General features: G+C 40.4%; 1 protein-coding gene across 3 annotated transcripts in view; it reads left to right on the forward strand.

Moving 5' to 3' along the window:
* vps8 (VPS8 subunit of CORVET complex) overlaps nt 1–22,572 on the forward strand; it is a 554,976-nt gene that overhangs the window by 248,004 nt on the left and 284,400 nt on the right. For all 3 annotated transcript variants that reach the window (XM_072578743.1, XM_072578745.1, XM_072578746.1), the window contains 3 exons: nt 2,806–2,845; nt 15,372–15,475; nt 18,313–18,394. In XM_072578743.1, coding sequence (XP_072434844.1) covers nt 2,806–2,845; nt 15,372–15,475; nt 18,313–18,394 — 226 coding nt within the window. The remainder of the gene's footprint in view (nt 1–2,805; nt 2,846–15,371; nt 15,476–18,312; nt 18,395–22,572) is intronic.

Consider the following 22,572-nt stretch of genomic DNA (forward strand, 5'->3'; position numbering starts at 1 on the left):
CTATCCTCCTATTCCTGCCCTCACTAGCTCGTAGCACTGGGAGTAATCCAGGTATTACTACTGTCAAAGACCTCCTTTTAAAATTCCTGCCCAACTCTCTGTAATCTCCCTTCAGAATCTCATCCTTTTCCCTTCCTATATCATTGGTTCCAATATGGACAATGACCTCTTGCTGGCTCCTCTCCCCCTTGAGAATATTCTGCACCGTCTCTGAGACATCCTTGATCCTGGCAGCAGGGAAACAGCACGCCATTCTACTTTTTCACTGCTGGCCACAGAAAAGTCTGTATGTACCTCGGACTAGAGAGTCGCCTTACACAATTCATCTCTTGGAAGCTGACGTACCCCTCATTGCATTTGGGCCAGTCTCAATACCAGAAACTTGGCTGTTCATGCTACGTTCCACTGCGAATCCATCACCCCCTACATTTTCGAAAACAGCATATTTGTTTGAAATGGGTATAGCCACAGAAGGCTTCTGCACTAGCTGCCTATCTCTCTTACCTTTCCTGGAGTTAACCCATCCATGTGACTGTATCTGAGACTTTTCCCCCTTCCTATAACTGCCATCCATCACATATTGTTGCTGTTGCAAATTCCTCATTGCTTCTAACTGTCTGTCCAACTGATCCATTCGATCTGATAATATTCACAACCAACAGCATTTATTGCAGATATAATTCGCAGTAACCCTTAAACTCTCTTTAAACTCCCACATCTGACAAGAAGCGCATATCACTGTACTAAAGGCCATTTTTGCACCTTCACAATCTACAGGTCCAGAAAATAATACTGTCTTATTCCTCTACAAAATACTGCCCCAGGTTAAATTAATAGTTATGGCTTATATTTTAAGTTTAATCAAGAGACATGTCTCCAAAAACAGATAACCAAGAAAGAACCTACTCTACTCACTACTGCAGACTTTCTGTAGGTCACATTTAAAAACAATGCAATACACTTATCTGCTTCTGTGCTGTGAACTTCTTCTAAACAGTTCCTCCAAGGTCAGTTGTGAATTTCACTGTTTGCTAATTTTCCCAGACGCACTCCAGTGTCCAGTGATACATGAATTCAAACAGCAAAGGCTGTAACAGTTCAGGTTCACTGCTCTGTCAGTTTCTTTTTCTCTCTCTCTGTCCTGCACTGATCTCACCATGTGCTTCCTTTGTCAATTATCCAATCCTGAGACCACATCTGAGTATAGGGAAAATTTAAATATTATTGCCAGTGCCCCGCAATCACCAATCTTACTTTCTTTCAATTTCCTTGAGTGCATCCTATTTTGTCCTGGTTCAGTCTATTCAATTCCATCTTCTCATCAATTTTGAAACCTTTTCCTGACTAAATTTCCTTCTCTGTCATTGTGACTTCAATAGCAGCTGCTTCTGTAGTAAAGATACAGGAAAAATATTAATTTAACTCCTTTGCTTGCTGCTCAGTTTCTGTTCTTGTCTGGCAGAGGTATACTGATAAAGCCAAGGTGGAGAAAGAGATCCTCTGGATTGCATCAAAAGACCTCGACCTATTGCTTTAACCACTGCTTTCTCACTGCCTGATTCAATCCTGCAATTCCCATTTCACATCCCTTTAGACTAAGTTTGTCTCGCTTTTATTTCTCTTTTCACTGAATGTCTAAATACCAATGTTCAGAAGGTCCCTTTTTGAAAAAAAATCATTTATTTCTTCTCTGGCTGTTCAGAACTCTTGACAACATTTCTTCAAGTTATTTTCTAATTTTGTCCATCTTTGTTTTTTCACTTCTAATTGCATCCATTTATCTTTTAACTTTCAGTAGAACTGCCAATAACTGGATCACCTTTGCTTACCCTGAGCATTTTTTAACCTAAGTTGAATTTTCCATCTTTTCTCTGCCTGTTATTCAATCCTTAATCAATGCCAGTATGTTACCTTGCATCACACATGCTATGATAATGTTAATTAACTTTCTGTGGGGAGCCTTATCAAGACCCTGCTCATGATCCCAGTGTGCTGTGGGAAGAAGAGTCCTATCAGACTCAAAATACTAAGTCTGTTTCTCTCTTCACAGGTCCTTCAGATATTCTGGGTTTCTCCAGCACTTTGTTTTATTGCTGTATCCATTGTTAACTCCAATCAAGGTCTGCTGCCCCTCGCTGTTTCTTAGCTCCACCCAAACTGAGTCCACACTTTGTTCTTCTGAACTGTTCTTACTAATGTACTGATCTCAACCCTTAACAGCGCAACTCCATTTCCTTGCCGCCTTGTCAGTTCTTCCTAAATTTTGAATATTCTTGGGTATTCATTTCCCAGTCCTGGTTATCATGCAGCCAGGTTTACCTCTATTTGTGCCTTTAGGTAATCTAACTTGTTGCAAATCCTGCATTGCATTCAGGTAGAGTGCCCTTAACCTTATCTTTTTGACATTATTGTGCAGTCAAAGCATGCTTGGTTTTGTTTCTCTTGTCTTCTAGTCTCCCTAGCAGCTTTTCTACTTCCTCTTACCAACTTCCAAATTTAGGTTACCCTTTGGCTTCCCACCCTCCAGCAAACAGCAGCTTACCAGAACGTGGGATAATTCATTTGGAACGTGACAATAGCCACCGTTTGATTCAAGGTGGCATATAAGAGTACTTTAGCCTCTTGGGATACGTTTGATTTTAGTGCACACACTTCAAAAAAAAAGCCATTTTCAAGGGCATGTCTAATCAAGCTGTGAGTTTTTCCTTCCTTTATAACTTAGAATTTAATGATATATTATGCTTCAATTGCTACACAGCACTGTAATCAGTGTTTGCAAGTAATCAAACATTTTTTTTTCTCCAGATCTTGAAAAACAAGCTCTCATTGTTTACTGATGGCGCAAGTAAGTAACAATTTGAATGTTTTTAACAGTGTTATTTTGTTGTCAGTAGTTTTAAGATTTGCCAAATATTTATAATTGAGGCTGCTCTGTTTTTAATTCTGATATTTATTATCCATTATCAATGCTGAACTTACCAAATTTGTTGGAAGTAAATAACCAAATCAAAGTTAACCAACATGTCACATTTCCTGGATTGAATGAGTTGGAGTTAAAATGAAAATTGTGCTTTTGGATAATTATGTTCCTATCATTGTGATTATACCCTATTTTAATGTACATCTGAAATGCCCATTTTTTTTGTCCCAAGGCAAATACTCTTCAAGTAACAAACGTATTTAGTTTGCATTGAAATATTCTCTTGGCCATTCAAATATCGATGTATTTCATCAGTGTTTAAAACTTAAAGTAAATTCAGATTTCTGTCATGGTGCTCTGAGGGGTCATCGTTATGTTTGATGATTCTGACGTTTATGAATTATTTTGTATCACATTAAATATATGCAGAGAGTAATTAAAACTTGTCATTGATGACAGTAGCTAGCCTCAGCGATGAGTCCTTGATGAAGCAGAATTGAGATAAAACTTTATCCTGTTAAAACTTTATCCAGATCACCAATGCACTACCAAGCAATAACTTTCCAACCCTGCATTTGGTAATGTTACTGTAAGTTGGATACACCAATCCGCCATTCCTTGGGACATTTGTAGACTTGGTCTTGCACAGGTAGTAGAAGCAGTGACAGAAAAGTGAATCCAAAGAGATAATCATTCTCCTCAAATGTATAGCCAAGATATTGTGTAGATAAAATGCCAGAAAAACCAACTCCGCAAACTATCTTCATTCTCCCTGAGATTCTGCCAATGTTACAGAATACAGTAATTCCACAAACCTGTCCTCTGAAAGTCTTGTCTTCCTCCCAGTTCCCTCCAAGAATCTGTGATCTGTAAATTTTGAAATTTTTCACTGTAATCCCAAATTCACAAATGTAAGGGACCATATTTTAAATTATTGGCACTCTATACTTCAATGGAAGTTGGATTGCTTTAGCTGGAATATAAGCTAAATCAAGTGTTGCTTGTTGCTCAGCTGTGCATTGCAGTGTTGCTTTTTGGAAGCAGTACGAGGGAGAATTTGGCACTGGATAGCACCCAAGAACCTTTTGAGTTAAGGAAATTCTGCCTGGCAATAGCCTTCTGATTGGTTGAGCTGCAGAATGTTAAAAAGCTGTCAGTGCCAAGGGTAGCAGAGAGTGAAAAAAATCCAGAAACTATAGCTGGAACACATCTCCCTCTCTCTTTTGCTCTCTCTCTCTCTCTCTCCCTCTCTCTCTCTCTCTCCCTCTCTCTACTCTATTACTATCTGCCCCTTTTCTCTACATGGGGAAGAAGACAGAAAACCAAAGAAACTTACAATAACTCACTCATTCATGTCAGAAAAGATCCAAGTTCAACTAATCAACCATCAAATCAAACTATACTGACAACAGCAACCCATCATAACAAGATCAACAGAACTGTGAAGAAAGTGACTTTCTAGACCTTCTGATCTTTGGAATTTTTTTTTGCCTGTATAACATCTCTGTTCCTCCATAATATATATGTTACTCATTATTGAGTGTTTGTGGGGTTTTTGAAGGAGTACAGTTTAAGTTGCATAAATCCTTCTATTTATTGTTCTTGTTGAAGTTAAGTGCTAGAATAAATAGAACCATTTTTCTGTAATCAAAGATCCTGATGTGAGTTGCTTTTGTCCTGAATAGCAAACAGTCAGGTCAATTTGACATTTTGATCGTCGCAATGGAATTGAACATATTCATGCAATTTCTGACAGCTTGTGGGAGAGTTTGGCCTGATTATTAGCAAAGTCTTTGAAGTTAAGTAATGAGAAAAGTTTGTGGGCTTGTCACTGGGATATTTTAAAATAGGACAATGTAAAATTGGATGTGGAGCTTGTGTAAGTGGTGAAGGATAAAAGTACTGGTACCAATTTTCTCTTCCATTAGCTACAGTTAAAACCATCCTCCAGTTGGAAAAATTGTCCATTGTGGATTTACAAGACTTGACAAAAGCTACCTTTGTGGAATTGACAAATAAGTTAGAGATGTAATTGCTTGCTAAAGCTAAGCTGGCAGAGGTTTAAAATTAAAACAAAACAGGAATCACTGGACAAAAATCAGCAGGTCTAACAGTGTCTGTGGAGAGAAAAACCGAATTCATCTTACGAGACCAATAAGACTTGTCTTCAGAACCCAGAGGTAATTGAAATATTGGCAAAGCATTTTGGACTAGTGTCAATACAGAAGGGATTAAGTACACAGAATCAAATCAATCAAGGATTCTGATCCAGTAAAAACAACTTGAATGTGAAAAGGAGAAAGCCCAAGGCAGCTTGAGATAAAGAAAAATAATATAAAAGACTTGAGCTTGAAGAAAAGCCAACATAAACAGAACTTCAGAGAAAAGGGAGAGGTGAAGAAAGGGAGTTCAAGAATCCAGAATTGGTGTTACAAAGGGAAAAGGAGGAGAGAGAGAGAGATTCCAGCTTAAAATTATGAAGTTAAAAATGCTAGATGCCGATAAAGAAAAGTCTGAGTCGTAATATAAATCCAGTGAGGAAATGTTTCAATTTGTATAGTCCCTACCAACGTTTAGGAGAAAAAAGGTGTGGAGACATTCTTTGTTATTTGAGAAAACAGTGAGACAAATGAATTGGCTGAAGGAATACTGGACATTGCCTGTGCAGTGCATGTTCACCGGGAAAGCACTTGAAAAGTATGCATCATTTTTCCAGAGGAGGTTTCTATAGAATTTGACACAGCAAAAAGTGTTTTTTTTTTTGAGTGCCGATGAGTTGGCTTCTGAAGCATAATTTGGGGAAGCAATCTGGGCAGACTTATATTGAATATAAAAGGTAAAGCAAAGTAATTTTGACAAATGGATATGGGCATTAGGAGTAAATATCACATGTGAAGTTCTTAGAGAGCTCATTTACTCTTAAAAGAATTTGAGGTTTTCTAACTTTTGTAATCAAAACCCATGTTGAAGACCAGAGGGCTGCAGTTGTTGGACAGGCAACAATAATGACTGATGATTATAAGCTGGTCTATACAGTTTCTGTCACCTCCATAAACTTAAGAAAGATAGAGGATGGGAGAGTCAAGGTAGATTGAGGAACAACAGTAGTTTCAGATACTCAGGCAATGATTTCAGACACAGGTTCAAATCCCAGTGTGGCAATGGGTTTGGGTGGCACAGTGGCTCAGTGGTTAGCACTGGTGCCTCACAACGCTGAGGACCTGGGTTTGATTCCACTCTCAAGCAACTCTCTGTATGGAGTTGGCACGTTCTCCCTTAGTCTGCATGAATTTCCTCCCATAGTCCAAAGATATGCAGGTTAGGTGGATTGGCCATGCTAAATTGTCCATAGAATCCAGGGATGTGCAGGCTAGGTAGATTAACCATGGAGAAATGCAGTGTGACAGGGATAGGAAAGGCATAAGTGGTGGGTATGGGTGGGATGCTAATCAGATGGTTGGTGTGGACTCGATAGCCTGCTTCCACACTATAGGAGTTCCATGATTCTAGCCAGAGTATAGAAGGGACTGTTGGGACTGTGCCGGGAACTCCACTTATACCAGGAAAAGAGATGCTGAGGGTCGAGGCAAAAACAAGATACCTAAGTGTTTCTGTTGTAATAAAATTGAATATTTTTGTTCCAAATACTGAAAGTTGTGAGGGAAATTTAATGATGTACGTAAGAGTGAATCCAAGAAATGAACTTATAAAGAAAATACCACAGACTAAATTGTAGTTTTGACTGCATTATGAAACCAGAGTTAAGTACTGATGTGAGTGTAGGGGAAGTGAATAAGGTAGGTGATCTGTATAAAAAGTTTTTTCTCAAAAGGAAGCATAATCACTTTTTCTTCTAGGACTCACCTTATCGCAGCTCATATTATTCTGAGCCTGAAAAGATTCCTCACTCAGTATTTTACTTGTTATGAGCTATCAGCTGAAGTACAATCAGTTCATGTTCCTAACTTCATATCCAAGATTTTTCAGGATGTAACAATCATTCTGGGTATGACTGACACATATTCCTAGGTACAGTGAAAAGTTTTGTTTTGCATGCAGTACAGGCAGATCATAACAGACAAAGTGCGTTAGGGTATTCGAACAGAGCAATGAATACAATGTTACAGTTGCAAAGAAGTTGCACAAAAATGCAAGATCAACATTAGAATTGAAATTTGAGACGTCCATTGAGAAATCTAATAACAGCAGGAAAGAAACTGTCTTTGAACCTGTCAGTGCATGTGTTTAAGCTTTTGTATCTTCTGACTGACGAAAGAGGTTGGAAGAGATTATAACCAGGGTCAGAGAGTCAGAGATGTACAGCACGGAAACAGATCCTTTGGTCCAACCCGTCCATGCTGACCAGATATCCCAACCCAATCTAGTCCCACCTGCCAGCACCCGGCCCATATTCCTCCAAACCCTTCCTATTCATATACCCATCTAAAGGCCTCTTAAATGTTGCAAGTGTACCAGCCTCCACCACATCCTCTGGCAGCTCATTCCATACACGTACCACCCTCTGCGTGAAAAAGTTGCCCCTTAGGTCTCTTTTATGTCTTTCCCCTCTCACCCTAAACTTATGCCCTCTAGTTCTGGACTCCCCCACCCCAGGGAAAAGACTTTGTCTATTTATCCTATCCATGCCCCTCATAATTTTGTAAACCTCTATAAGGTCACCCCTCAGCCTCCGACGCTCCATGGAAAACAGTCCCAGCCTGTTCAGCCTCTCCCTGTAGCTCAGATCCTCCAACCCTGGCAACATCCTTGTAAATCTTTTCTGAACTCTTTCAAGTTTCACAACATCTTTCCAATAGGAAGGAGACCAGAATTGCACGCAATATTCCAACAGTGGACTAACCAATGTCCTGTACAGCCGCAACATGACCTCCCAACTCCTATACTCAATACTCTGTCCAATAAAGGAAAGCATACCAAATGCCTTCCTCACTATCCCATCTACCTGCAACTCCACTTTCAAGGAGCTATGAACCTGCACTCCAAGGTCTCTTTGTTCAGCAACACTCCCTAGGACCTTACCATTTAAGTGTATAAGTCCTGCTAAGATTTGCTTTCCCAAAATTGGGAGGGGTCTTTGATGTTGGCTGCCTTTCCACAGCAATGAGAAGTATAGATGGAGTCAATGGATGGGAAATTGGTCTTCATGATGGACTGGGCTATGTTCACAACTCTCTGTAGTTTGTTATGGTCCTGAGCAGAACAGTTGCCTTACCAAGCTGTGATGCATCCAGATAGAATGCTTTCTGTCATGCCTCTATATGAGTTGGTGAGAGTCCCTGTGGACATGTCGAATTTCCTTCACCTCCTGAGGAAGAAAAAGCATTGTTGTGCCTTTTTGTCCACTGCATCAGCATGGCTGGTCCAGAACAGATTGTGGGTGATCGTCACACCTAGGAACATGATGCTAACAACCCTCTCCACCTTGGCTCCATTGATGTAGATAGAGTGTGCCCTCCTCCTTGCTTCCTGAAGTCTTTAGTTTTGCTGACATTAAGGGAGAAATTATAATCTTGATGTCACCAAGCACTTTATCTCTTTCCCCTATTTTGTCTCTGTCTGCCTATCATTCGCAAAAAGGGAACTTCAGCAAGATACTGTCAGACTCTCAGATCAATGATTAAGGCTTACGCCACAAATACCCACAGGATTGGGACAAAGGATTAGATTTCTTACTCTTTGCTACCACGGGATTCTCCAAATTAATCTACTTTCTTTGTCATTCAGATTGATCTATGGTCATGAGATTAAAAGTGATTAAGGAGAAGATTTTTAAATGACAACTACCAAAATGTACACCCTAATTCCTGCATTCATGATCCACTTGGCTGGCGTTTAGTATACCAAGCCTGAACTGAACATTTGCATTCTTTGAGTCAAAATTTACAAACGTTGAACGGTTGTGGAAGTGGTTGTATGCTTATACATTTGAAACGGAATCCATTGTCTGGGAAAATTGATGCAAAATGTTAAGAAAAAATTCCATACAGCATAAAGCTTTATTGTTAGCTGCTGTGAGTTGAAAAAAAAAATAGAGTTCAGCAATTTCAGAGATTAGATTCCAATAGATGAGAGCATAAGCATAGAGTTCACTTTCCTTGGATATGATGCATCATAAAATGTCTAGTGCTACATTTGTACAACTTAACAGCACCTACTCTCTCTCACTGGTTTTAATATCAGTGCTGTGCAGGTAGCAGCAGTGTAATTGGGTGAAACTCTGTCAATTTCCAATTTGCTTCAAGCTATACAGATACGAGTCTGACGATTGGGTATTGTTTGTCCTTGCTGTGGTCATTGTAATTGGATTTGCCAAGCCTGAGGCTGAGATATGGTTGTGCAGACCTTCAAACTGCACATTGAATCAGTCACAAATTTGATGTAGTTTAAGTATCGTCTTGATAGTTCTTTTATTTAAATATTTATGCCATTGGAGTTGTTTACGAGTAGATTGTAAAAGGTAAACCATTTCCTTACCTCCTGAAATTTATTAATTTATTTGTAACATGTTTTCAAAACTCCTGAGAGGGAGCTTGTTTTTTTCTCTCTGCTAAAGCTTTATGGCATGGTTTTGTTAATTTACTATCAAATGATTGTATCTCCTGCACAGACCATTTACATAATCTGTGTTCACATTCATTTAAACAGTTGTTATTTGTTAGACTGACACAGATCCCAGACCACAAAGTAGGAGATGGTAGCCTTTTTATTCATCAGCATAGCCCAATTATGAAAGTTGTAAATTTTCTGATTCCTGAGATTGGTTGAAAAATCGCTACAATAACCAGGGCCAAATTGCGACAGCATTATAAAGCAAGTTATCATAATTCATAACATATTTATAAACCGTTAATAAACTAAAAAAAATCATAATTATGAACATTCAGTATGTAAATAATTACAATACATTGCAACATGCACATATTTTAACTTTACACCGTAAAACTAAACCATCCACTCGCTGCATTTTCTCTTGGTCCACTGTTCATATATTTTCAGGTTGACCTAATTATATTGTTAATACCTTACATACTATTTGGGTTTTACAAATGTTGCAAATTAGTAAAACTGGTTAGAACAGTTTTAAAAGTGAGGTTCAAGTTCTTTTTATGGATGTTATCTTTAATCTGAGGTATAATGGTTTGTGATCAGTACAGAAAAGATAGCACAGATGAGTATGTTCAATTTTTTTGTTTGTTTGATACTAATTTGTATGTATGACCTATTTCTATGTAAAGGGCAGTGTTGGAAAGGCAGTAGAGATGTAGGTGGTAAGCCGAGAAAAGCTGTATTCTAGGTGGCAGTGTGAATGCATACTGCTGAGATCGATGTTGGTGGTTCCAGTGAGTTTCAAATGCTGTCTGCTTTATAATGACCAACAGAGGTCAGACTGTAATTAATTAGTAATTTCTGGGTTACTACAGTGCTACATGCAAGTGAGGCAAGGAATAGAAAGATGAATGTGTGGCTAAGGAGCTGGCGCAAGGGGCAGGTATCAAGTTCTTCGATCAGTGGGATCTCTTCTGGGGCAGAGGTGACCTTACAAGAGAGAAAGGCTGCACCTAAACTGGAGGGGAACCCATCCTCACAGGAAAGTTTGCTAGTGCCTTTTGGGAGGGTTTAAATCAGAGTGTCAGGGGGCTAGGAACCAGAGCAGCAGGTCAACAATTGGAGAGATTGAAGGGGGGGCTCATATTAGGACCAGTAAGTCAGAAAGGAAGGACAGGCAGAGACAGATGAGTGAATATAATGGTACTAATTGACTGAAGTGCATTTATTTCAACACAAGGAGTATCATATGGAAGGCAAATGAGCTTAGAGCCTTGGTCAGTACATGGGACTGTTATTATGTGACTGTGACCGAGACTTGGTTGAGAGAAGGACAGGACTGGCTGCTCAATGTTGCAGAGTTTTGTTATTTTCCATGAGATCGAGACGAAGGTAAAAGAGGTAGAGGGGTTACATTAGTAATTAGGGAAATGTCACATCTACACTCAGAGAGGACATACTTGGAGGGCTTATCCACTGAGGCAGGATGGGTAGAGCTCAAAAGTAAGATGAGTGCAGTAACTCTGGTAGGATTATACTAGAGGCCCCTCAACAGCCATAGAGACATTGAGGAAAAAATACATAGGCATCTTGTGGAAAGTTGTAATAACAGCAGGATTTTCATAATGGGTGACATTAGCTTCCTCAATATTGACTGGGACTCCCTTAGAGCAAGGGGCAGAATTTGCTCAGTGTGTCCAAGGAGGTTTCTTGAAACAGTATATGGATCGTCTAACTAGAAGATGGGCCATACTAGACCTCGTATTGGCTAATCAGCCTGGCTCGGTGACTGATCTTTCAGTAGGGGAACATTTTGGAGACTGATCACAACTCCACGAGTTTTTAGGTAGCTATGAAAAAGGATAAGTCAGGACCTTGCGGGAAGGTACTAAATTGAGAGAGGGCAAATTATATAGTATTAGGCAGGCGCTAGCGATTATTAATTGGGAGGAGCTGTTATCCGGCAAGTCCACATTTGACATGTGGGAATTGTTTAAAGACCTGCTGATGAGAGTTTAGGACCGGCAGGTTCCAGGAAGGAAGAAGGACAAGGATGGCAAGGTAAGGGATCCTTAGATAATGAGGGAGGCTGTGAATTTAGTCAAAAGAGAAAAAGAAGCATATATAAAGCTTAGGAAGCTAAAATCGGACTAGGCCCGTGAGGAATATAAAGAAAGCAGGAAAGAACTCAAGCAGGGAATTAGGAGAGCAAGAGGGGGCCCATGAAATGACCCTGATAAGTAGGGTTAAAGAGAATCCCAAAGTATTCTATACGTACATTAAAAACAAGAGGATAACTTGGGAGAAGATAGGATCACTCAATGATAAACGAGGGAACTTGTGCTTGGAGGGAGAGGATGTGGGTGAGATCCTAAGTGAGTGCATTATTTTTGTCTTCACCTACGAGAAGGATATGGAGGATAGTGAGATTTATGTGGTACATGCTAATATGCTAGGGTATTTTGAGATGAAGAAAGAAGTGGTGTTGGGTCTCTTCAAAAGCATTAAGGCGGACGGTATCTAAGCAGGTTATTGAGAGGGGCAAGAGAGGAGATTGCTGGGACCTGGACCAAGATCTTTGTATCCGTGCTAGCCATTAGAGAGATCCACGAAGACTGGCAAGTAGTTAGTATTGTTCCATTGTTCAAAGAGAGAAATGGGTTTATTTCGGGAAACTATAGACCGGTGACTCTCACGTCAATGGTTGGGAAGCTGTAGAGAGAATCCTTAGGGATACGATTTATGCACATTTCGAAAAGCATGACCTGATTAGGAACAGTCAGCATGGCTTTGCGTGGGGCAGTCATGTCTTAGTAACTTGATTGAATTTTCCGAGGAGGTAACAAAGATGGATCGATGAGGGTAGAGCAGTGGATATGACTACGTGGATTATAGTAAGGCTTTCGACAAGATCCCTCATGGTAGGCTCATCCAGAACATTAAAGTTCCTGGGTTCCACAGTGAGTTGGATGCATGGATTCAGAACTGGCTTGCCAATACAAGATAGAAAATAGTGATGAAAGGGTGTTATTCTGGCTGAAGGTATTCCGCATGGATCCTTACTGTTTGTGATATATACAAGTTGAATTGAATTGAATTTATTGTCATGCGTACTGAGGCACAGTGAAAAGCTTTGTCTTGCGAGCAATACAGGCAGATCACATAGTTCAGTAGCACAGATAAGTAAATAATAGGTAAACAGCTCAAAAACAAAAACATAGCTACAGGTGAATGTTACGAGTTTGTGAGTCCATTCAGTGTTCTAACAGCATTAGGGTAGAAACTGTTGTGAAACCGGCTGGTGCACGCTCAGGCTTATGTACCTTCTCCCTGATGGTAGAGGTTGAGAAAAACATTGCCAGGGTGGGATGGATCTTTGAGAATGATGGCGGCCTTTCCTTGACAGATGGATTCTATAGATAGGAGTTGGCCTTTGTGATTGTCCGGGCCAAGTTCATCACTCTCTGTAACTGTCTCTGATCTTGAATGATACAGTTGCATACCAGGCAGTGATACATTGAGACAGAATGCTTTCGATGGTACATCTATAAATGTTGGCAAGGGTATTCGCCTTCATGTCAAATTTCCTCAGCTGCCTGAGGAAGAAGAGACGTTGTTGGGCCTTTGTAACCAAAGCGTCCACGTGACGATTCCAAGACAGCTTGTTGTGGATGACCACTCCTAGGAGGTTGACACTCTCCACTCATTCCACCTCTGTGCTGTTAATGTGTAGGGGGGCATGAGTAACATCCCGCTGAAAGTCAATAACGAGTCCCTTGTTTTTGCCAGCATTGAGAGCTAGGTTGTTCTCAGTGGGCCATTTTCCAGATCTTCCATCTCCCATCTCCCATCTGTTGTCTGTTTTGTCACCATCTGAGATTCGACTAACTGTGGTGGTGTCATCAGCGAACTTGTAAATGGCATTAGTCTGGTATTTGGCGACGCAGTCATGGGTATACAGTGAGTATAGTAGGGGCTGAGTACGCACCCCTGGAGGGCTTCAGTGTTGAGTGTTAGTGAGTATGAAATATTGTCCCCAGTCTTCACTGATTGTGGCCTGTGGGTCAGGAAACTGAGGATCCAGTTGCAGAGAGTCGGGCTTAGTCTCGAGGGACTTGGATGAAAATATGGATGGGTGGGTTAGTAAATTTGCAAACAATACAAAGATTGATGGAGTTGGGGATAGTGTATAAATTTGTCAAAGGATATAGATCAGTTGCAGATAGGGGTGGAGAAAGGGTAGATGGGGTTTAATCTAGGGAAAGGTGAGGTGCTCCACTTTGGGAGAGCAAATATTAAAGAAAAATATACAGTTAATGGCAAGACCCTGAACAGCATTGATGTTAAGAGGGATCTTGAGGTTTAATTCCATAGTTCCCTGAAAGTGGCCACACAAGTAGATAGAGTGATAAAGAAGGTGTATAGCATGCTTGCCTTTATGGGTCAGGGAATTGAATACAAGAGTCAGGATGCCATGTTACAGCTTTATAAGACTTTTGATTAGTTTATTTTGAGAATATTCTGGTCACCACATTACAGGAAGGATGTGGAGATTTTGGAGAGTGTGCAGGTTTCCCAGGATGCTGCCTGGATGAAAGAGTATGATGTATAAGCAGAGGCTAGAAAAAAACATTTTTTTCTCTCTGGAGCAGGGGAGGCTGAGGGGAGGTTTGATAAAAGTCTATAAAGTTACGAGATGCGATCGGGTTGATGGTCAGAATCTTTTGTCCCCAGCGTTGAGATGTCTAATACTAGGGGCATGCATTTAAGGTGAGAGGAGGAATGTTCAAAGGAGTTGTGAGGCGCAAATCTTTTTACACAGAGAGTGGTAGGAGGTCTGGTATACATTGCCAGGGGTGGTAGTAGAGGCAGGTATTATAGGGACGTTTAAGGGACTTTTAAATAAGCACATGAATATGCAAGAAATAGAGGGATATGGACCAAGGGCAGGTAAAAGGGATTACTTTAATTTGGTGTCATGTTTGGCACAATACCATGGGCCAAATGCCCTGTTCCTGTGCTTCACATTGCTATGTTCTATTATTCTATGTCAGTATATATGCAGGTTTTATTACCCTAGTTATTCCTTTAATTTTATTTTTAATCTATTTGATTGGCTAATTTACTCTGTTCTAACTTTGCCTTTTCAACCCATTACCAAATCTTGAATTTTGAACAAATCTTGAATCCTTCAAAGCGTTATAGATAAATAAGCCACAGACTGGCTGAGGTGAAATCCTCAGGGGAAAAAAAAGAATTGTCAACACAGCAAAGTGCTCAGTTATGTGGCCCTGAGATCTAGGTTATCATGATCTCAGAGTCTATGAATCACAGACTGAGTGCCTCTGTCAACAGATACCTTCACCAAAGTTAACTGTGTTGATGAAATTTGGCAGAATAATAACTTTTCAATGATATCTGGTGTGTTGGTAATTAGGTGTGAAGTTGGCATCCATGTATACGGGAGACAGATTGACAGAGATGACTTGATAGTAATTTGAGAGATTAGTTAAATTACTATGGTTGAGTTTTCAGGCTAACAGAAACAGAATGGTTGTTTCTCCAAATCAAAGGAAAACACAACACCCCATTCCTGTTGTTATGTAGCCTGTGGTGATCTTTCACTTGGCCTGCATTTGAGTGGCTGTCAGAGTGATGCTCCTCTGGTCCTAAGGAAAATACTGCCAGTCATTTCCAGCCTGAACTCCTGTAGTCCATGGGTCTAGCATTCTGCTCTTAACCCTTCCTTTCTAAGCTGCTATGATACAGAAATGGTACACAAGTCCTGAAAAGCTGCATTGTTGCTCTTTCTTGGTTTCCTGATGTGCAGAGCTCCAGTAGGCTGTTGCATTGTATTCACAATTTTGCATGTGAATTTCTACAGGAGAAAAGAATGAAGAAATGGTGCAAGCTGCAGAATCTGCTTTAGAGAAGACGATTGCATTATGTCAACGCAATTCGCACAGTCTCAACCAGCAGCAGCGGGAGGTCAGTACTAAAAGCTTCCTCTGTGTACGCAAAGTGCCTTCCTTGAAAGCAGTTTTCAGAACGTAATTGGAACTTATCTTTGATTTTGCTTTCCTCCTTCCTTTTAAAATGCCTCATTGGTGTATCCCAGCAAAAGAAAAAGGAATAGTTTCAGCTGTGAGCCATTTATCTGTCAGCAACCAGTGCTGTGCAGTCTATCTGGGGGAGCACTAGTAGGGAAACAAACTAGTAAGAATACATTATAACTGGTTGTTGTCTTGCATGGTGGAGATTATCAAGTGATCTGATAAATGGGATTTGAATTTCTGAAGTGATGGGGCAAAGTAGATAGAAACAAAGAAATTTCAGTGTTTCAGAAAGTGAACCTGAGTAATTCAAGATGGAGGACGGGAAGGAATTGTGTCTATAAGTGCAGCTCTTCTTCTTAAGTATTATTAGTGTTGGAGCTGATTTCCTTGAATTCTAGGAACAGCGATTACTATGCTATAAGCTGCTGCATTGTTCTGTAATTTGGGGAGAAAACAAAGATCAAAACAACAGCACTTTAAAAAGGCAGTGACTACATGGGAAGTGAAAAGGCATCTGGATGGATATATGAATAGGAAGGGTTTAGAGGGGTTTGGGCCAAATGGGGTTAGATTTATTTCGGATATCTGCTTGGCATGGTTGAATTGGACCGAAGGGTCTGTTTCTATGCTGTATATCTCTGACTCTGTGACCTGCAATTTGGATGTAAAGTTAAATGGAAGCCTTCCAGAACAGAAAGTGAGAGAATTTCCTTTACATCTGAGATTTGAGATGTGCAGTTCAATTCCACTCTCCTGACTTCATCCCATTTTTAGCACTTGTCCCCTTTGCTATTTTGATGTTGCTCACACATTTATTCAGCTTCTTCCATCAATAGTTGGCTTAATTTGATGTTTCAACATTTGTGCCTTCACACCGTCGACAGTTTTATTCAGCTGTCAACCTACAGCGACAGCATTAATAGTAACATGATTGACAGGATAAGTGCATAACTAAGTGATACCTGTTTTTATCATGATGAGGCTTCTTTGCAAGTTAGTTTTGTTGTTTTTTTTCCTGATAAGTTAAATGTTATCTACCTATTCTTTTCTAGCTGTGCATCATTCCTAATATGTGTAAGGTTACTCTCATCAGATGATTGGATTCTCTAGTTTCTTTTGAATGATGATCTGTAAAAACTCTTAATTTGGACATAAAATACTCCGGATGAGGAAAATCTGAAGCAATACCACAAAATGCTGGAAATGCATTATAAGTCAGGAAACATCTGCAGGGAGAATCAGTTGATGTTTCAGGTCATTGCTCTGTAAAACTGCTGTTTGCTCTATTTAGTTGTGGAAGTTGGGGGTTAATAAAATTTATGGAATATGTATGAGTGGATGACCAGTTTCCCCTGCTTTTAGCGCAGTCCATTTTCCGACTGCTTGAGCGAAATTGTCACATGGTTTTTGTTGAGAGTCTTGAAAGCACAGCAGGTTAGGCAGCATTCCAAGGAGCAGGAAGATCGATGTTTCCGGCCGGAATCCTTTAGTGATTTTCCTGCTCCTCGGATGCTGCCTGACCTGCTATGCTTTTCCAGTAAAACAGTCTCAACTCTGATCTAAAGCATCTGCAGTTCTTGTATGTCTTTTGTGCCAAGCTGTCAACTCCAATTTTGCAGCATGTGGGATACCTAGTTTCCACAGAAGAAAAGCTGAAACTTAAGAGCACGACAGTTTATGTTGTACATCTGATGCATCATACTAGTTCTTTGTTTAATGGATTCCTAAGGAAGGGCTCATGCCCAAAACGTCGATTCTCCTGTTCCTTGGATGCTGCCTGACCTGCTGCACTTTTCCAGCAACACATTTTCAGCTTTGTTTAGTGGAGCCATCTTCTGAGTTTGATGTTAAATCTCTCAATGGAAAGAATATAACTGTGCTGAAATGTGATCCCAAAGCAGAGAAGCATTCTATAATGCAGCACTGGCATGCAATGATTTTGATGAACACACAAGTTCACCAAAACTATATCTCTTTAACCACAGTCTTTGTTATGCTGAGTGATATATTTGCCTGTAAATAGCTTCCTAATCAGAAGTGCATTTTTTCAATAACTTGAGAGTTCTGGAAACAATGACCATTTTATTCATTTTTTGAATTGAACAAATTGCAATTACCACAATGCAAGTGATCTTGCTGCCAACAGTATTCAATATCCTTCGCAGTTATAGTAAATGAAATTGACAGTGCAGCTATCACAAGAATGTAATAGAATGAAGATTCCTTTAAATTCAATCAGGAGAAAAAATTAGTAATTTAGTAGATATAAAATATACAGTTAAATGCAATGTACTGACAGGAATATTAAACGCAAGCAGCGAAAAGGTATCATAAACTTTAAATGCTTACATTATCCAACTATTGACTAAGAAGGTATGATAAAGCTAACCCAAATTTGCTTTTGCAATAATGTTTTTCATAAATCTTGCTTAAACAGTTGCATTGTCTTGGAAAAGAGATTTTTAAAAAATGAGATAGTCACCTTATTCATGCTTCAGCCTTGTTTTAATTTTTTTTCCCTTCTTGCTTTCTGTTCTGGAATTTTACATTCATTCTAACCTACTCACCCCAAAACATTGGTTGCCTCTCATACCTCGCTGACATGAGCATTCTTCATTGACGAGTCTCCCAGTAAGCTGAGGGTGCTATGGTTTCATGACTGAGCTCATAAGCTACTTCAATGCACTTCAACATCCTTTGAGGAAATGTCGGATAGTTTTTGGGTGTTTAAATCAAAGCAGAATTCTTTGTTTTTTTTTCCCCTTTTAGGCATTATGGTTTCCATTGCTTGAAGCTGTAATGTCAGCTCAAAAACTGTTGAAAGTTGGATCATCCACCCATTACTTTGAACGTAAGTAGAGAAGTATTTTATGCATTGCAATCCTATTATTATAATAATGCCTTCCATCTGCTAAGGGGACAAGCCTTCCATCTGCTAAGACCTGGAGCTGCTGTTCTCAGGATGTTAAGATAACAACTGAAGTCAAATATTCAACACGGCACAGGTTCTAGTCACGTTATAGTTTAATTTTTGTTTTTGTTGAATTGTTAAGAGAAATGAAGAAATTTGATTGCTATCTTTAAGGTGACAACGTGAGGTGAGGAGGTGTTGATCGTCCATCTTACTGATTAACTGGACTACCAAATTCCAATTAAATTACAAGGGAGGAGACAATGGCCTAGTGGTATCATCACTAGGCTATTAATCCAGAAACTAAGATAATGTTCTGCAAACCCGTGTTTAATTCCTATCACAGCAGATGGATTAAGAATCTCCTGATGACCATGAAACCATTGTTGATTCTTGGAAAAATTCATCTGGCTCATTAATATCCTTCAGAAAGGAATTCTGCTATCCTCATCTGGTCTAGCCTACATGGGACACAGCAACTGTCCTCTGAAATGGCCTATCAATCGTTACAAATTCACAACAAAGAAATGAAACTAGATGGACCACTTGGGACTGACCAAGGAACTAGAAAAGACAGCGACAGAAACACCCCAGTCGACCCTGCAAAGTCTTCCTTACTAACGTTTGGGATCTCATGTCAAAATTGGACAGCTGTCTCACATGAGTCAAGCAAGAGCCTGGCATTGCCATGTTCATGGGAACATAATTTATAATGCCCCAGACAGCACCACCACCATCCCTGGATATGTCCCTTCCACCAGCAGGATGGTGGTGGCACAGTGGTGTACAGTCTGGGGGGAGGGGGGAGTTTCCTTGGGAGACCTCAACATTGATTCTGGACCACATGAATCATAGAATTCCTACAGTATGGAAGCAAGCTATCGAGTCCACACTGTCCCTCTGAAGAGCATCCCACCCAGACTGACCCTCCTACACTATCTCTGTAACCTTGCATTTCCCATGGCTAACCTTCCTAGCCTGCACATCTTTGGACTGTGGGAGGAAACCGAGCACCCAGAGGAAAACAACACCGAGAGAATGTACAATCTCCACACAGACAGTGGCCCAGGGATGGAGATTTTAATATACACCACCAAGAGTGGCTAGACAGCAGCACTCCTGATCAAGCTGGCTAGTTCCTAAAGGGCATAGTTGCTAGACTGGAGTTCTGCGGCAGATGATGAGAGAGCCAACAAGAGGGAAAGACGTATTTTACCTCATCCTTACTGATCTGCCAGCCATAGATGTATCTGTCCATGACAGTATCGGTAAGAGTGACTACTGCACAGTTTGTGTGGAGTCGAAGTCCTGCCTTCACATTGAGAATACCCTGCATTGTGGCACTATCACCGTGCTAAACTGAACAGACAGATCTGCTCCAGGCCTCATCTGTTCTTTTGGGCCAGTTCCTCATTGCCCTCAACTTACTATTTATTTTAAAAGTCTCTTGATCTTCCCTTCAAATACTATCTGTGATCTAGCCTCTACAACTCTGTGGTGGAAAATTCCAGACATTTGCAGCTGTATGTGAGAAGAAATTCTTTTGCCCTTACATTCACATGAGTATCCCCTTATTGTGTAATTATGTCCCATAACTCAAGATCCCCCCCACCATAGTGGAAACATCATCTTAACACCGACCCTATTTCTCACTGTAAATACCCCAATTGCAACCTCCAGGGATCCTGCGCTTAGGTTAGCTACACCTCCTTAATCCATGGCCCTCCAAGTGCAGATATATTCTGTTTCTGAGAATGCTTTCTAATAATTTCCCCACTGAGGCTAGGTTGACTGATCGATAATTTCCTAATATATTCCTCTTTCTCCTTTATTATAATGAAACAATGTGAGCACATCATTTGTGGCATGAGAGGATTTAAAAATTTATGTTAGGCCTCAAATTGTCCTCCCTTGAATACATCTCATCTGAACCTTTTAGATTGAACAACTTTTACGGTTGCTAAATCCATTATTATCTCCTCTCTCTATGTTAATTTCTTCTGATATTTAGGAATGTTGAACTGCCAGTCCTGCCCATCTTGAACCAAGCTTCAGTCATAGCTATAACATCATACTGCCTACTGTCTTATTTGCCTGGCTCCTTCTACTAAAATACTTTCCATTTAGCCCTGCTGAAAATTTTTATTATCTAGCCTATGCTTGCTTTACCTTCCAGAATCTGTCATTCATGTTTTAACTTATAACTCCATCTCAGCTTCTCTCCCCTCTAAAAAAACCTACCAGGATCCCATCCCCCCTCCCAATCTAGTTTAAGACAATGGCAATAGCAAGCCTCCACCTGAGGAAGTTTTTTCTATTCCTGTTCAGATGTAATCTGTCCAACATGTACAGGTCTCACCTTCCCAGAAATGGCCCCAAAGCCTCAGAAATCTAAAGTCTTTTCTCCTGCACCATCTCTCGAACCGCATATATACCTGCTGTGTTATTTCACTGCTATACTCAGTATAGCGTGGCACAGGGAGTAATCCAGAGATTACTACTGTCTTTGAAGTTTGGCTTTTCAGTTTTCTACTTAACTCTCTCAAGTCTGCTTGCAGGACTTAATTTCTCTTTCTTCCTATATCCCAACAATCGCTTTCTATTCATTCTCCCCCTTTCAGAATGCTGGGCAGCTGTTCTGTGATATCTTTGACCTTCTGGAAGGAAACATGCAGTTTTGGAGTCATGGCTACAGCTGCCAACATGCCCTCTACTCCCTTTACAAATGAATCCCCTAAACACTACTGTCCTTCAACATGTTATCCCATCCCCAGTCTCGCCACCCAGGCAGCTAGGACATCTACAGTGCCATGGCCTTGGCTCTGGCTTACCTCCACAGAGAAACCATCATCCTGACTGTTTTCCAAGGCTGAAAAATGGTTTACAGACCAGATACACTCAGGGGATTCCCTTACCCCCTGGTTGATCCCCTTTTTCCATCTCTCAGTCACCCCTTCCTTTTTGTCGCACATGTCCTTGAGCTGCAGGGTAACCAGTTGCTGAAATATAGCGTCCTTGAGCTTGTCAGCCCTTATGAATGCATCATGGTGCCCCCTACCTGCTGCTTCTCAAGCTCCAAAACTCAGAGTTCAGATTGCTCTGGCTGGAGGCGCCTTCTGCAAACTTTGTGTCTGAGACCATGTGAAGGGTCTGGAACATCCCACTTATTGCCAGATGTGGATGTCATGGCCTGACATCCCCAGCCATATTTTAACTAAATAGATCCTTGCTCTTATTTTACCCTCACTCCTATTTAAGTAAAGTCTAGAAACGTGTTATTCTTTATCACCCAAATCTCATTCAAGTCTGCTGCAGATCTGTCTTCTTCTCTGTGAGGGTCCTGAACTTGCCTGTCTGTCTCAGGGTACTCATTTTGCCCACCCCTCCATTCTGAATCATAGGAACTAACAAATCAGTTGAATGTGAAGTAACACTGACTAGCTGAGACTGCAAATTAAGAGATTTATATTAATCTGTATATTCTGAGGGCATCTGTGCATCAAAATGACCTCACACCAAGGGCAAACCGGGGCTAAACCTGTAATAATTGGAAATCGATGTGCTTGTCATACTGCAACTCTATTTTGACGTATACCAGACAGGTTGGACCAGTAATAAACACAAAGAATGCTGCAGAAACTTAGCAGGTCTGGCAGCATGTGTGGAGAGAGAAACTGAGCTAATGTTTTGAGTCCAGTATAACTCTTCTTCAATCAAGCCTTCTTTTCTTCTTCAGGGTTCAGAAGAAAAGTCATCCTGCTGAGTTTCTCCAGCATTCTGTGTGTTTGTTCTGCAGTATTTGCTTTTATTCGAGTGGGACCAGTATGTGTCATTCGCAAATCTTACTGTTTTTACCTTCTGGGTCAGACTGAAATGCTATTTGGAAAGATCAGCATCTAGACCTTTCTGATGAAACTGATGGCATTTTAAAAAGAAGCCTGTGAGGTCTCACCAGATCAGTGGAAATTACACTTCCAGCCGGAACAATATTTAATCCGCGCATCTAGGATTTGTCCAGTGGCTTCTGATAGGTGGATGTATTGCAATATGAGATTAGATATTTCACTCCACGACTGTGCAGAGCCTGACTTGATATTCAAGATTATATTTCAAGCTAT

This window comes from Chiloscyllium punctatum, chromosome 10 (assembly GCF_047496795.1).
Source record: "Chiloscyllium punctatum isolate Juve2018m chromosome 10, sChiPun1.3, whole genome shotgun sequence".
Taxonomy (NCBI): Eukaryota; Metazoa; Chordata; class Chondrichthyes; order Orectolobiformes; family Hemiscylliidae; genus Chiloscyllium; species Chiloscyllium punctatum.